General features: G+C 59.7%; 1 protein-coding gene across 1 annotated transcript in view; it reads right to left on the reverse strand.

The window, feature by feature from the left end:
• The window catches only part of DLGAP2 (DLG associated protein 2), a 441,306-nt gene that overhangs the window by 119,114 nt on the left and 305,205 nt on the right, over nucleotides 1–16,987 (reverse strand). The window contains exon 4 of the mRNA XM_062198983.1: nucleotides 1,596–1,661. Within this exon, the coding sequence (XP_062054967.1) occupies nucleotides 1,596–1,661 (66 nt within the window). The remainder of the gene's footprint in view (nucleotides 1–1,595; nucleotides 1,662–16,987) is intronic.

Below are 16,987 nucleotides of genomic sequence, written 5' to 3' on the forward strand. Positions count from 1 at the left end.
GATGGCTCCTTCTTCTTCTAACCCACAAGCCACCAGCCACCGCCGTGTGGCGAGATCCGAGACAGAGCTCGCTGAGAACTTTATGGAAATGTGGGGAAGGCTCCTCAGAAGATGGGTGCACACGGACACCCACACACCATGGCCATGCTGTCCACAGCCGATGGGGGGCGAGCTTGGCGTGGTGCGCACATCCAGTTCCCGAGGCACACTGATGTGGTGACCCTGAGAACGCGGCTCGGGGAGACAAGCCACCACCCAGCTAGGAACCCTGGAGTCATCAGCCCCACACAGACAGGAAGTGGGCTGTGTGGTGCCAGGCGGGGGAGGGGTCAGGTTTGAGGAAATTCTGGAGATGGACGGTGCGAGTGATGGATGGGCGGCAACGGGAAGGCACTGTGCACTCAAGTGTGCAGTTAACGATGGTTAAAACGGCGGCGTTCGTGCTACGTGTATTTCATGTTGATAAAAGCAACACCATCCACCCCGCAGCCCTCCCACAGGATGCCCACGCGGTGCCTGACACAGTCCCCTCAGCCCTTTCCCGCCCCGTCCTGTGACCCTGAGACAAGCCCAGGACCCCGCGGCCAGGCCTGAGCTGGCTGCCCTCAGAGGGGCCCACTGTGCTCTCGGCTGGCCCCTTCCTGGGCTCAGGCCCTGAAACTCACCCCCAGCGCACCTGTGAGCGGTCAGCAACACGAGGGACGGCCCCGCTGTGGAGGCCCAGGTCCCAGGGGGCACCTGCTCTCTGCTCACTTTGCTGCCACAGAAGCATGGCACAGGGCGGCTATTTCCAGGTCACCTTGGTGTTGTCCCCTCACTCCACAGCCCCGTCCCACAGAAGCACTGGCGCTGTGGACTCACAGTGGTGGTGTCCTCCCAGATCCAGCACAGGGGGTGGGCACTTTCAAGGTCCCAGGGAATCGGAAGTCAGATGGCCACGGTGCCCGGCAGTCACGGCTCTCCGTGGAGACCTGGCAACCGCCACCACGAGGTCCCGGTCTCCCCTGATGGAAGCAGAACTGCCACTCCGCCCACACTGCCAAGTGGAGACTGTGTGGAACTGAAGACCTGCCCACAGCGGATAACCCGCCACCACCCCTTTCAAACTCCACCTGTTCTCCTGATTCCAAGCGGAAGAGCCAAATTTCTTTGACTGATTTTCAAGAAAGACAATCACAGCTGTGCAAGGCTGGGTCCTTCCATTCTCAGTCTTACCCCTTAAACCACGCCAGGAGCCACGGATCCCACAGCCACAGCTGTGAAACATAAAGATTTCTGCTCACAGAAACCCGCTCCCTCGGCTCAGGAGAGACCTGCGAAAAGGCCCCGGGGCGCTCTGGACTTGCTGTGATGGACGCAGAGCGGGCCTGAGTGCCCAGCGGCAGTGGACGGGAGTCGTCCCTGTGGTGCCTGCTGCCCTGCAGGCTGGAACTGCCCAGTGCCCACCGCGCGTGCCACGTGAACGGCTGCCATCGCTTAGCTCTGCTGACTCTGGAAGTCCTCATGCCGACACATCCTGGCGGGGAGCATGCCCGGCCACGGCAGGTGCAGCGTGGGTACCGCGTGTCGCTGCATGGCCACTGGCTGTACTGTACCTAGGTCCTCCTCCGCCGGCCCGGGAAAGGTGAGGCCCGCCTGGGCCAGGTCTCCGCCTTCTTCCTCTGCAAAGACAGAAACAGAAAGAGTCACTCCTCCAGGTCTCCTCAGTGCAGACGGGAGGCCACCCAGGCACCTTCAAACTCTGGCTATCTACACAGCCCTAGCACAGGCCACAGTCACAGCTCTTCAAATGCCACTGCCAGAACCGGCATCTGCCAATCCCCTCGCGGCTGCTCTTCATTTTCTGGCAAACCGCAGTGTTTCCCCATCAGGCTGACGATGTCCCTGGGGAGGCTGGGCTTGGCCCTCTAGCTTCTCCCCGCCACCAGCTGCGTCCCCAGGAGCCTGCACCACCGGCTTCCTGCTGCGCAGAAAGCTCACCCCCGGGAGCCCCGTCCTGCGACGTTGGAGCCTGCAGGGCCTGCTGCCAGCTCGAATGTAGTCACCACAGGGCAGTGTGTCCCAGAGCAGTGATGCGAGCTCCTCACCACCACGCACCGCCAGCAGTTCACCCCGCCTGGCCACCTCCGCTCTGTGGGCGCACACATCCTTAACCGCAATTACGGATGGAACCACTGGTGTAGACTCCGGACACCGACAGGCGCGTCCAGGACTCACTGCCCAGGCTCCAGCTCTGTGGCACCTGCACTCACAGTCCGGGTGAGGACAAGGCCATGCTGTCGTCTCCATGGGCACCTTGTGCACTCAGAGCCTGGGTGATGAGGGGCCACACTCCGGCCCAGAGCTGACTCAGGATCAGAACCACACACAGGAGACCCACACTCACCCCAGGGCTCTGACGCAGGATCAGAACCACACACAGGAGACCCACACTCACCCCAGGGCTCTGACGCAGGATCAGAACCACACACAGGAGACCCACACTCACCCCAGGGCTCTGACGCAGGATCAGAACCACAGCACAGGAGATCCACACTCACCCCAGGGCTCTGACGCAGGATCAGAACCACACACAGGAGACACACACTCACCCCAGGGCTCTGACGCAGGATCAGAACCACACACAGGAGACCCACACTCACCCCAGGGCTCTGACGCAGGATCAGAACCACACACAGGAGACACACACTCACCCCAGGGCTCTGACGCAGGATCAGAACCACACACAGGAGACCCACACTCATCCCAGGGCTCTGACGCAGGTTCAGAACCACACACAGGAGACCCACACTCACCCCAGGGCTCTGACGCAGGATCAGAACCACACACAGGAGACACACACTCACCCCAGGGCTCTCACGCAGGATCAGAACCACAGCACAGGAGACACACACTCACCCCAGGGCTCTGACGCAGGATCAGAACCACACACAGGAGACACACACTCACCCCAGGGCTCTGACGCAGGATCAGAACCACACACAGGAGACACACACTCACCCCAGGGCTCTGACGCAGGATCAGAACCACACACAGGAGACCCACACTCATCCCAGGGCTCTGACGCAGGTTCAGAACCACACACAGGAGACCCACACTCACCCCAGGGCTCTGACGCAGGATCAGAACCACACACAGGAGACACACACTCACCCCAGGGCTCTGAGGCAGGATCAGAACCACAGCACAGGAGACACACACTCACCCCAGGGCTCTGACGCAGGATCAGAACCACACACAGGAGACACACACTCACCCCAGGGCTCTGACGCAGGATTAGAACCACAGCACAGGAGATCCACACTCACCCCAGGGCTCTGACTCAGGATCAGAACCACACACAGGAGACACACACTCACCCCAGGGCTCTGACGCAGGATCAGAACCACACACAGGAGACACACACTCACCCCAGGGCTCTCACGCAGGATCAGAACCACACACAGGAGATCCACACTCACCCCAGGGCTCTCACGCAGGATCAGAACCACACACAGGAGACACACACTCACCCCAGGGCTCTGACGCAGGATCAGAACCACAGCACAGGAGACACACACTCACCCCAGGGCTCTCACGCAGGATCAGAACCACACAGGAGACACACACTCACCCCAGGGCTCTCACGCAGGATCAGAACCACACAGGAGACACAAACTCACCCCAGGGCTCTGACACAGGATCAGAACCACACACAGGAGATCCACACTCACCCCAGGGCTCTGACGCAGGATCAGAACCACACACAGGAGACACACACTCACCCCAGGGCTCTGACGCAGGATCAGAACCACACACAGGAGACACACACTCACCCCAGGGCTCTCACGCAGGATCAGAACCACACACAGGAGACCCACACTCACCCCAGGGCTCTCACGCAGGATCAGAACCACAGCACAGGAGACACACACTCACCCCAGGGCTCTGACACAGGGTCAGAACCACAGCATAGGAGACCCACACTCACCCCAGGGCTCTGATACAGGATCAGAATCACACACAGGAGACACACACTCACCCCAGGGCTCTCACGCAGGATCAGAACCACAGCACAGGAGACCCACACTCACCCCAGGGCTCTGACGCAGGATCAGGACCACAGCACAGGAGACCCACACTCACCCCAGGGCTCTGATGCAGGATCAGAACCACACACAGGAGACACACACTCACCCCAGGGCTCTGACACAGGGTCAGAACCACAGCATAGGAGACCCACACTCACCCCAGGGCTCTGACACAGGATCAGAACCACACACAGGAGACACACACTCACCCCAGGGCTCTGACGCAGGATCAGAACCACACACAGGAGACCCACACTCACCCCAGGGCTCTGACGCAGGATCAGAACCACAGCACAGGAGATCCACACTCACCCCAGGGCTCTGACGCAGGATCAGAACCACAGCACAGGAGACCCACACTCACCCCAGGGCTCTGACACAGGATCAGAATCACACACAGGAGACACACACTCACCCCAGGGCTCTCACGCAGGATCAGAACCACACAGGAGACACACACTCACCCCAGGGCTCTGACGCAGGATCAGAACCACAGCACAGGAGATCCACACTCACCCCAGGGCTCTGACGCAGGATCAGAACCACAGCACAGGAGATCCACACTCACCCCAGGGCTCTGACACAGGATCAGAATCACACACAGGAGACACACACTCACCCCAGGGCTCTCACGCAGGATCAGAACCACACAGGAGACCCGCACTGAGGTCCAGGGCTGTGACTCAGGATCAGAACCACGGCACAGGACACACTTGGGCAGAAGGGGTTGGCTCCATGGAGTTGAGGCACCCTTGTCTCAGGGTCAGAGGCACCGGCTTGCACCTAGCGCCTCCTCCACCAAGCCGGCCACATCCGCTACTTCTAGAATGCTCTGTGACACGCGCAGGGACCCAAGTGCAGTGTCAGCCGGAGTCTGCTCTGTGCGCCTGTCCCTTTCCCCACGCTGTCACTTTCTAAGTTTACTTTTGGAGAAAGTGCGCTGAAGTCGACATTTTCGCTGTTTCCCTAATGACAGGCTTGCAAGGCTGCTGACACGGCCTCGTCTGCGCTGGGGAGGACAATGCCTCTGATTAGCTGCCACGCCGGCTCCCTCGCAGCTGTGTCCCCAGCCGGCACTCAGCCGCTGCAATGGGTGCTAATGGCTGTTCTCGGAAAGACACAGATGATCCTCCTTTTATTTTGGACCAAGGGTCAAGTTTCCGAAGGAACAGCCTTGGAGCTGAGTGACACTTAAATCAGGCAGGGGGAGGAGCCTGGCTGCTAAGGAGGTCAGCCACCCCGCCACGTGAGGGTGGTGGCTCAGAGCAGGTGGCGCCCAGCCCTGCAGCACGGCCCAGGGCCGTGCATCCCCCCACCCCACATCCCGGCTCCTGTGTCCCGGCTCGGGGTCTGCTGGAGCTCCCCACCACTGCACACACATTCAGATACATTGCAGAGCCGCCTTCAGAACAGCTCCGTGGAGGCTGGGAGAAACATGGGTTTCCTTCTGAATTCCTCTGCCAGAGCGGAGACTGTAATGTAAATAGGCAGACTGTTTCCTTCCTGAAAGCTGCGAGGCTTCACGATGAAGCCCCTGAATGCCCTCCACGAGAGTGGCATCTGCTTGCAAAGTGACATCAATTATCTTGTACAGCATGTCTGAGATCCGAGTCCCAACGCCTGCTGCCTTGAGTCCTCGCATCTGGGTTTAATGAGGCTTTAGAGCAAACTCGCGCGGCAGATCTGTCCATCATGTGCACGGGGAAAATACCGCTTTGGGGCAGACGAGGGAGAAGTCGACAACGTTTCGGGGACCCTGGCTGCCGACACCTGCGTTACTCAGCCTGTCTCCAGGGCAGGGCGACAGTGCTGACCCCAAACCTGTCCTCTGGCCCTGACAAGCGGCTCCCCTGCTCACCACCTGCCTGACGGCCGGCACACAGGGCCAGCTGTCCACGCGGAGCTCCAGGGAAACAGTAAGCTAGTGCGTGTATACCCCCGTGGTACCAGCTCACTCGCTCCCTCTCCCCAACCTCTGAAATGCAAACTCAGTGGAGCAGCCTGTATCTTCATTTGCTAAACCTCGCCTCACAGCCCTGGGAGATTTTGTGGGCACAGGAGTCCATGCCTCGCCGAGTCTGGCTCGGGGCCTGGGCTGGTCCACTCAGCAGCTCTGGGGCTGAGACGCAGCCGCTGCTCACAGCTCTGCCCCCCTCCCCAGCCACCCTGGTTCCCGGACTGCCCACGTGCGCAGACACAGGGCCCCTGCTTCACAGGGACCGCCGCCCTCCCGGCCCCTGCGTCTGCCATGCGGTGTGCTTTCTGGAGAGCAGCTCCTGAGAACAGCCAGCTTCGTGCACTCTGGAACTCCTCCTTCACCCTGTCCTAACTGTTCCCGGGGCCCTTTCCAGCCTGGCTCTGTCCCGGCCAGGGCAGGGCGCTCATGGCAGCAGGGGGAGGGTGGCTACGTGGAGGATGGAGCCTTTTCCTGGATCTGTGCAGAGAAATTGAAGGTCAGTAGTGAGGCCCTCATTTTCCTTTAAAAAACAAAACAGGCCGGCGCCGTGGCTCAACAGGCTAAACCTCCGCCTTGCGGCGCCGGCACACCGGGTTCTAGTCCCGGTCGGGGCACCGATCCTGTCCCGGTTGCCCCTCTTCCAGGCCAGCTCTCTGCTGTGGCCAGGGAGTGCAGTGGAGGATGGCCCAAGTGTTTGGGCTCTGCACCCCATGGGAGACCAGGAGAAGCACCTGGCTCCTGCCATCGGAACAGCGCGGTGCGCCGGCCGCAGCGCGCTACCGCGGCGGCCATTGGAGGGTGAACCAACGGCAAAGGAAGACCTTTCTCTCTGTCTCTCTCTCTCTCTCACTGTCCACTCTGCCTGTCAAAAATAAAAAAAAAAAAAAAAAAAAAAAAAAAAAACAGACCTGGGAGGCTATGATTCTCTCTCTCTCTCTTTTTTATTTGACAGACAGAGTTACAGACAGTGAGAGAGAGACAGAAAGGTCTTCCTTCCATTGGTTCACTCCCCAAAAGGCCGCCGCAGCTAGTGCTGCGCCGATCCGAAGACAGGAGCCAGGTACCTCTTCCTGGTCTCCCACATGGGTGCAGGGGCCCAACCACCTGGGCCATCCTCCACTGCCTTCCCGGGCCACAGCAGAGAGCTGGACTGGAAGAGGAGCAATCGGGACTAGAACCTGGCGCCCATATGGAATGCTGGCGCTGCAGGAGGAGGATCGACCTAGTGAGCTATGGCGCCGGCCTCTGGCTTTGATTCTCAAATGTCCATTTAAGGCAGAGCGGTTAAGTAAGCAAGAGTGCAATTACAGCACGAATGCTGGTGCGAGTCAGTGCGGCTGAAGCAAGGGAAGCCGTGCGGCCCTCGGTCCCTGCTCTGGAGGAAACGGGACGTGCCTGACCACGGGCTGCTGACCCTGTCACCTCAGGCTGGGGGGAGGACGGCTACCATCCTTTTCCTCTCTGTGTTACCTCCATCGGGTCTGATTTGAAAGAAACGGCGTTCAATGGGCCTCAGTGCAGGTGAGAGCCGGACTTCCCACTCCGTGCTAATCAGACGGTTACAGTGAGCCGAACGTGCGGCTCCCTCCTCCCTCTGACCTGGACCCCATCTGTCACTCTTCCTTCAGGCACACAGGATAATGGAGACTTGGTGGGAGGCCTGCAGAAGGAGCTATTCATCCTTCCTTCCGCCCTCCCTCCCTCCCTCCCTCCCTCTCCACTCTCGAGCACCAGGTCTGTGCAGGATGTGCTGTGGGCTGAGGGGAGGACAGGGACATGTTCAGCCGCGTCTCTACCTGCTGAGGCTTGGGTCTGTGACAGGCACACAGTGAAGACGTGCCCAGCTTGACCTCCAGCCTGGACACTGGCCAAGCCCGGGCGTTTCCTGCAGCAGCGGGCGGGAGATGCCATTCCAGGTGGGGAGCTCTGCTCTAAGGGCAGGCAGCTCCGCCCTGGTGGCAGCCCGAGCCCGTCCAGGCTTCGGAGCTTGGCCACGGCCCTGTCTTCCCGGAAATGGTTTCAGAGCAACAACTGACCATGCACGCCCTCAACCCAGCTGCCCTCGAATGGTCTAGTTCCCGCCAAGAGGGAGGACCCCAGGGAGGATCCCAGGGGATCAGCACCCTGAGACCCAACGCTGGGAGGTGCACTCAGAGAGCTGCCGTGTCGTCAGCCAGGACTGCGACACAGAGCCGATCAGAGCCCAGACCGCACTCCCCTGCGGCTCCGGGGCCCTTACTACCCCCATGCTGGGAGTTGGCACCCTGAGCCCCACCCCGGTGCACACCAGGCAGCCAGGAGGACCCATCCTGCAACAACAGTGGGGAGAGAAGCCGCATGCCTGGCACTGCTCTGACTGCTGTCCTGGGTCTTCACACAGGTTCAGGTGCCCACTCTCCATCAATACCTGTGCTCGGGAGAGACCCCCCCCCCCCCACTCCCTGCCTATCACAGGCTGCCTCCAGCCAGCTGAATTCCACCTTCATGCAGTCCGCCCCAGGTGGTCAGACCTGCCTGGGGGGTGATGGCACTGGTGCAGGGGGCAGTGAGTGAGGACCCCAAGTCTCCTCATCAGCACCTGTGCTCGGGAGAGACCCCACACTCCCTGCCCATCACAGGCTGCCACCTTCATGCGGTCTGCCCCAGGTGGTCAGGCGTGGTGACTGACTTCCTGGGGGGTGATGGCACTGGTGCAGGGGGCAGTGAGTGAGGACCCCCAAGTCTCCCGCCCGGCCCTCCTGGCCATGCCTCTGCTCCCAGCCGGCCCTGGGTGATCCCAAAGGCTGTTCCACAGCCGGAGCTGCCCAGGGAACTAAACACCTATGACCTTCTCATGGAACATTCTAGCAATGGCTACCCGAATAGCTTTGTGGCTTCGCATCCTTAGAAACCTGATGCAAGCGACCACATTTCCACCGTCTCGATTCGGCACAGCCAGCGTGCTCTGGAGACGGAAGCTGGAGGGGGTTCACCGAGGAGGATACGGCCGGGCAACTCTTGGCAACCTCAGTGGCCACACTCTCCCAGTCATGAACAAATGTGTGTGTGGGTGCCGGCTAGGAGGCTTTGTATGGACCGTCACAACCCACGCACGGCCACCAGCACTCATGGGCCTGAGAAAGGATGCCTGCCCACTGGGGCTGGAGACAGGCAGCATCAACGGTAGATGGATGAATGACAGGCAGGTAGACAAATGATGGACAGGCAGGGGTCACAGGTGGACACATGATGGACAGGCAGGGGTCACAGGCAGACACATGATGGACAGGGAGGGATCAGAGGCAGACACAAGATGGACAGGGAGGGGTCATAGGTTTACATATGATGGACAGGGAGGGGTCACAGATGGACACATGATGGACAGGCAGGGGTCACAGGTAGACACATGATGGACAGGCAGGGGTCACAGGCAGACACAAGATGGACAGGGAGGGGTCATAGGTGGACACATGATGGACAGGCAGGGGTCACAGGCAGACACATGATGGACAGGGAGGGATCAGAGGCAGACACAAGATGGACAGGGAGGGGTCATAGGTTTACATATGATGGACAGGGAGGGGTCACAGATGGACACATGATGGACAGGCAGGGGTCACAGGTAGACACATGATGGACAGGCAGGGGTCACAGGCAGACACATGATGGACAGGGAGGGGTCAGAGGTGGACACATGATGGACAGGCAGGGGTCACAGGTTTACATATGATGGACAGGGAGGGGTCATAGGTGGACACATGATGGACAGGCAGGGGTCACAGGTGGACACATGATGGACAGGCAGGGGTCACAGGTAGACACATGATGGACAGGCAGGGGTCACAGGCAGACACAAGATGGACAGGGAGGGATCAGAGGCAGACACAAGATGGACAGGGAGGGATCAGAGGCAGACACATGATGGACAGGCAGGGGTCACAGGTTTACAGATGATGGACAGGCAGGGGTCACAGGTTTACAGATGATTGACAGGGAGGGGTCATAGGTGGACACATGATGGACAGGCAGGGGTCACAGGCAGACACATGATGGACAGGGAGGGGTCAGAGGCAGACACAAGATGGACAGGGAGGCGTCACAGGTGGACACATGATGGACAGGGAGGGGTCATAGGTGGACACATGATGGACAGGCAGGGGTCACAGGTGGACACATGATGGACAGGCTGGTTCTCGGGTAGAGAGTTGAGTTCTGTGTGGAGACACTGGCTCTGGAACCAGCAGCTGCACCGTGGGTGTCAACTGTGCCGCCTGGGCTGGGTCCGGGACCTCATGCAGCAGATTAATTTAAAACCGACTGAAGCGAGTGCTGGTTGTTACCCAGAATTCATAAACTCAGCACCCTGCACACGGCTCCCGCTTCATCAAGCCAGACGCCGAAATGTTCCACAGCTGGTTTGACTGTTTCAAACCCGGAGCCCCGTCAACACCCACTGTCAGTACTGCTGAGCACAACACGGAATTTAGATCTTTGGGTCGATATCCCCAGGCCTCGCCGCTCTGCACTGACTTCACTCTGGATTTTAATAACAAATAGCATTTGTTAAGGGACGGCAGCCAGGAGTGTTTCCCATTGTTCTTCGACACTCACGCCCAGGGCACCGTTCTGTCTTCAAGCACAGCACACCCCGGCCTCCCTGCCCACGACCACACAAGCGACGGCCCCACACAGGACCTGGCTGCCAGGCACTCCTGGGCCCCACATTCTAGGTGGGTGATGATGCAGTCCTTGCCCCGAACTCTCACCCAAACGATGACTGCACCACCCCTCCCCAGCTGCTGGCCCTGTGGACGCCTGGTCCGGGGCAGGTGGGGATGGACGAGTGGAGCCGGGGCTGCTACCCCAGTGTCCCGCCGGCTGCCCCAATGCCCGATGCTCACAGACAGACCCTGGCCTTCTGCAATGCATGCCGTCCACAGTGCTGGACCATGGCAGGAAGCCCTTTGTGGCCACTCGGGGTTGGACCAGCAAGAGCAGGGGCCCTGCCACCCCGCCTGGCTCAGGAGCCCCCACGCTCAGGGCCTGGGCCACCCCGCTGACTGTTCTCAGGCAGCGAGTGCCACTCCAGCCCCTGTGTCCTGAGTGGACAACGTCCAGCCCTTGCCCCCATGGGATCTGAGGAGCCTCCACGCTGCTGTCCACCTGGGGCTGCCAGAAGTCCCACCTTTCTCCAGGTCCTGGGCAGCTCCTGGTGTATTCGTGTTTTTGCTAATAGCTGTCCTAATGGTGGCTTTGATTCCGCCCCTGCTCAGCTCCCCTTCGGCCAGCTGGCCATGCGTGTGTCCTGCTGAGACTTGTCTACTTGGGCCTCTGGCCACTGAGGAACCCGAGGACTGTCTCTTTCATGACCCCGACTTCCTTGGAGCCCTGGACAGTAGCTCCTTCTTGGGTGCACAGCGTGCAGTCCCTTCTCTGTTCTGTGCATCCTCTCCTACTGCTGCTGCTTCCCACACGTTCTCCAGGAACAGAGGTCAGGGCTTGCACACGTCTCATGTCGAGACCTGCATGAACTACGTAGGAGGGGTGGGGTCAGCAGGACCACCCCTGCCACGTCCAGCGAGTCCCTCGTGGGCCTCTGCCCCGCTGGCCACAGGGAAGTGGCCCCAAGGCTCGTCTCTTTGTGTTAAAAGGAAAGCAACAACTTGAAAGCAACCGGGTCTCCCAATGCCACTGAAACCCACGTGGTCTGGAGCACAGAGCAGTTTCCTGCCAACCTGTCACATGAGCAGGACACGCGGTGTGGACATCACGGGAGCTGTTTGCCGTGACCGGGGTCACTGTGCCCTGCTGTGTGACCTCCCCTCCTGAGGATGGCAGACTTGTCAAGGGGGTGTGAGAGCAGCCACGGTCGCTGGACCCTGCTCTTCCAGGCCCACCCTCAGCACAGCGGGCGAGGAGGCTGACCAGGCTGGGCTGAACACGGAGGCCCTGCTCCAGTGAGTCCTGTGAAACTACTTCTAGAGGGCCCAGTGCTGACAGCGTGGGCCACAGTCGCCTGCTCTGCCCGTCTGTCCAGCACAAGAAACCAGCCTTCAGCCAGAGCCCAGGCCAGTTCTGGAGGTGGGAGGAGCCAGGGCAGGTGCAAGTTGAAAACGCTCCAGCTGGCCTTGGCCGAAATGAGCTCGACACGTGCTGAGCTCAGCCGGACTGCGAGAGATGGGGGAGGGTGGAGGAGAAGGCGCCAGGGACACCGCGGAGCCCGGAGTAGGGCGCGGGCAGCACCGGGACAGGCTCTTGCTTGGATGCTCACAGGGGTCGTGGGATCCCTCAGCGGCACGGTGTCTCCCTCACACAGGTGTCATTGTGAACCACGGTGTCTGAATGCCTCACACACATGACACGTGGCCGAGCAGCTATGGGGGACGTGTGTCAGCAGGCTCTCAGGAGAGAATCCTGGCTCTGAGAGTTTCTGTCAGGGAGACATCCTTGCTCAGCTCTGTTCTCCAGGTTCTACTCACTCAGGCCCTGGACAAGCCCAGCAGAGCGGGGATAGCCCCTGAGGCTCTGGGCCCTGGGTCAGGGTCTCCAACCCCTAGGGGAACAGGGGCTGGTTCTGCCTGCCATGGGCTCACACCTGGGAGGAGTTACCACAGACAGCATCTCCCAAAGGAAGAAAGTGCACTTCTGAGATGTCCTACAGAAAACACACACATGTAGACACACGGACACACATCCACACATGGACATGCATGAACACACCTATGGACACACACAACTCCCACACACACACACACGCACACCATAGATACATACACACATACATGTACACACATTGACACAGACACACATGGACACACACATGCACACAGACACACATGGACACACACATACACATCACTCCCACACACACATGCACACATATACACATACATGCACACACATGGACACACACAGAGACACACATGCATGCACACGGACACACACACACTCCCACACACATGCACATACACCATAGATACATACACACATATACACATACATATAAACACATGGACACACATGCATGCACACAGACACACACACACCACTCCCACACACACATGTACACACACCATAGATACATACACACATATATACACATATATGTACACACATGCATACACACAGGCACACAGACACACACACCACTCCCCCCCACATGCACATATACCATAGATACATACACACATATATACACATATATGTACATACATGCATACACACAGACACACACAGGCACATACACATATACATACACACACACCATAGACACATACACAAATATATACACACATGCACACACACAGACACACACACCACCAGTTCCACACAGACACACATGTACACACACACCACAGATACATACACATATATATACACACACCTGGACACATATATAGACACAACACATATACCTCTCTCCCCCCCACACACGGACACATACACACACGTAACACCACTCCCACACAGAAACACATACACACACACCCCATAGATACATATACACATACATACACACACGGACACATACATAGACACACACACATACACCACCCCACACAGATACACACATGGACACATACAAGGAAACACACATTCATGTACCACAAACACCACCCCACAGACACACACACATGGACACATACACAAATGGACACACACAGTCACAGACACACACGTGGCCATGGACACCGACGTAAATATATACACATGCACACATTTTCAGACAACTGCACCCTCCCCCACACGAATGCACCCCACTGCGCCCACCACAGTGAAACCTGCACACAGAGCTTCCCTGTTGGTTAGAGGTGCAGCACGTATACAGAACACTCTAGAAATGTCCTCAGATGGCTGGCTGCCATAATTCTGCTAGCAAGCAGCTCCTTGACTGCCCAGGGCCAGCATGTGCTCGTCTGGCCCTGCCCTGGCCTGCGGCGGTGGACCGAGCACTGCCTAGGGCAGAAGCTGAGCTGAGCTGACACAGGAGGTGACCAGGCCCAGGCATTCACGACCTCCTCAGATGTCCAGGCACCATTGGGGGGTCCCTCAGAAGACACTGCTGTGTGGGCAGGGGTGGCCTCTGGCTGGTCCTCGGTCACCCGCTGTTCCTCCTTGTGCAGACACAGGCACTCCCGGAAGACAGTAAGTGAGTTGTCCCGCTGAGCTCCCATAAAGGCCCCGAGAACCCGGGATCACTCGCCTCTGAGCCGCCGCCGCTGGCTAAAGCCGGATGTGGCTGCTGGCTGAAGCCGGACGCGGCTGCTGGCTAAAAGTGGATGCAGCCGCTAGCTAAAACCAGACGTGGGGAAGGAGGAGACAACAGTGGGCAGGAGGACCAGGCCTGGGTCAGCTGAGAGCCATGGGCTGTGGCGTGAACTGCCTTCTACCCCATCTGTGACCCTGCCCTGCCTGTCTCCTTTTAACTCAGAATTTCAGGGAGGCACCAGATGGGGGGAGGGGCAGGGGTGCAGGAGCCCAGGGCCCCCGGCCGCCTGCCCCTGGCTTGGCTCAGAGGGCTCCTGGGGCTGGGACACAGGGTTCCCATTTCTGGAACTGGAGCAGAACTTCTGGGAAGCCAGTCCATTACAATTATAAGGTCATAACCACGCTCAATGTCAACGTGACCCCACTTATCCCGCGAGGACATGAAAGAGGGCGGAGCAGCCTGGTCCTGCTCACAGGCAACCCACGGCCTTGGGCTCTGCGGCAGAACATCCACAGTGGGACACGGCGCTGTGTGCAAGGTGCGAGCTTAGCTCTTAAGGAATGGCCAGACTGTCTTCCGAAGTGGCCGGCCCCTGCTGCCCCCCACAGAGTCCTGGCTGGCCCCTGCTGCCCCTCCCAGAGTGCGGTCACGGTTGGTCATGAGTCAACGGTGAGGAAAAGCTGAAAGGCTACAGCAGCTTCCGGTGGGAGGCAAAGGCTTGGCGCGTGCGTCTGACCTCAAACACCTCCTGATGTTTACCGGAGCTCAGGACCAGAGCTCCTGCCGTACGCACAGCAGGGCGCGCACACACCAAGGCCCAGTGAGGTCCCGTGAGGGAGACGCCAAGGCTGAGGGCAGCACCGTAATCCCTGCGCTTCTTCCGTCACCAGACATGCACCGAGGCCATGCCTGTTGGCACTGTGCTGCACCAAGTGTGGGACACGGCTACAGGACAGACGAGGACACGGAATGAAACAGCGTCTCAATCCAGGGACATTGCTGAGATCCAGTGTGGAAAGGAAGCCACCCAGGTGCAGATGCTGGGGTGCCAGAGGTGCTGCCCTGCCCGGGGAGGCTGAGCCATGGTGAATGTGCACCATGGCCTGCTATCCGTGCAGCCCGCCTGGCCGAGCTCAGAGGATCTGCACGCTGAGCCCAGTCTGGAGCCCTCACAGAGCCAAGGACAGCCCGCCTCTCAGCCTCTCTCCTCTGTCTGCCTCTCAGCCTCTCTCCTCTGCCTGTCCTGTGCACCCCCCGCACCTCTGCTGCCAGCCCTGGGCCCGAGGGTGTGTTTCTGCCCTGGCAGTAGCGACACTTCTGCCTTATCCTCGCTTACTTTATTCTAGAAGAAATTATAAGGCTGGGGCGGCTCTGATAAAACGTAACCCAGGCCTGGCCATTCCTTGCCATGAAACCCAACGAACCAAACTACAAAACCGCACCCAGGCTGGAGGGACCCCATCCCGTCAGAGTGACAGCAGCCCCACCTCTGCCCGCCACCTCTGACAGCTGCCCAGCAGGGGAGGGGAGGGCTGCAGAGGCAGGTGCGGTGCTGTCAGACCCTGCAGAGAGGGAGGGGCTGGGAGGGGGCTGTGGGCGCCTGGACCTGAGCTGAGCTGGTGATGGAGGCAGGGGCGGTGACCGGCCCAGCCTGGGAGTCCAGGGAGGCAGCGGTCAGAGTCACGCCTTGGTCCAGGAACGCCAGCTTAGCACGAGACAGCCCAGCTCATCACTGTCACTCTTATTCTGCACTGACAGCCATGGTCAGACATGAAACACACAAGGTTCCAGAACAATCCAGTCCTTTGTCACGTCTAAACTTTCTGTAGCTTCTTTCTGGGAAGCAAGGGCCATGTGTGTGAAGTCTGGTGTGGCTCACACGGGGGTCTGAGCCCCGCGCTGTTCCCACGAGGCTGAGGGGCATGGCCGGCCTCCCCTCACACACCACGCGGGAGTCTGGGACCACAGTGCATCTGTGGAGTAGCAGGGTTGGCCTGCAGCCCTGAGCTGTGTCTCCCAGTGCTCCTCACTCCCCGCAGGCTGGACAGCCCAGCCCCTGGCCCCTGGGACGCTTGCCTCCCTGTCACAGTGCGGCCTCGGGCGCAGGAAGAGCAGAAGTGGGAAAATTCTTCCAGAAATCTGCCATGCCCTCCCAGCTGCAGCCCCTGCCGGGCCCTGGTTCCTGGGCAGTGGCCTTTGGGGCCATGGTCTCTGATGGCTTGGGGTGGCTGGGACAGGAGGGAGCCCTCACGACCCTCGCTGGCCTTCACTGGGGCCTGTCCCCTGCATCCCCAGCAACCCGAGGACCTCTGCGCCCGGGCTGCTGGGCGATGCCGTGGGGCTTATGATGCAAGGCGCTCCCTCCCAGGCCTGGTTCACGTCCAGCCCTGAACGCCTGCACTGTCCAGGCCCTGCCGCCTGCACAGGAACCTGGTGGCACTCTGGCTTCCGGCCCAGGCTGGCTGTGTGGGTGCCAGGCCAGCAGATGGACGCCCTCTCTCTCTCTCCATGGTAAATGAAGCTCATTCTCTCCCCTGCTTCACAGACATTCCCAGGGCCGGCCCCACACGATGAGGACTTCCTCTCTCTAACGCTGAGAAAAACCCGTGTGCTCCCATGCACACGAGCGACATGGAAGCCACGGGCGAATGGCTCGCAGGCCTGGGGGCTCAGGGACACAGGGGAGGGACCCCGACCCAGCCCTGCCCTGCCTGCAGTCCTGAACCTGCCACTCAGCTTCCCTGTCGTCACGGGGTCACCGTGGAGCCACTG

The sequence above is a fragment of the Lepus europaeus genome, chromosome 8 (genome assembly GCF_033115175.1).
Source record: "Lepus europaeus isolate LE1 chromosome 8, mLepTim1.pri, whole genome shotgun sequence".
In the NCBI taxonomy this organism is placed as follows: Eukaryota; Metazoa; Chordata; class Mammalia; order Lagomorpha; family Leporidae; genus Lepus; species Lepus europaeus.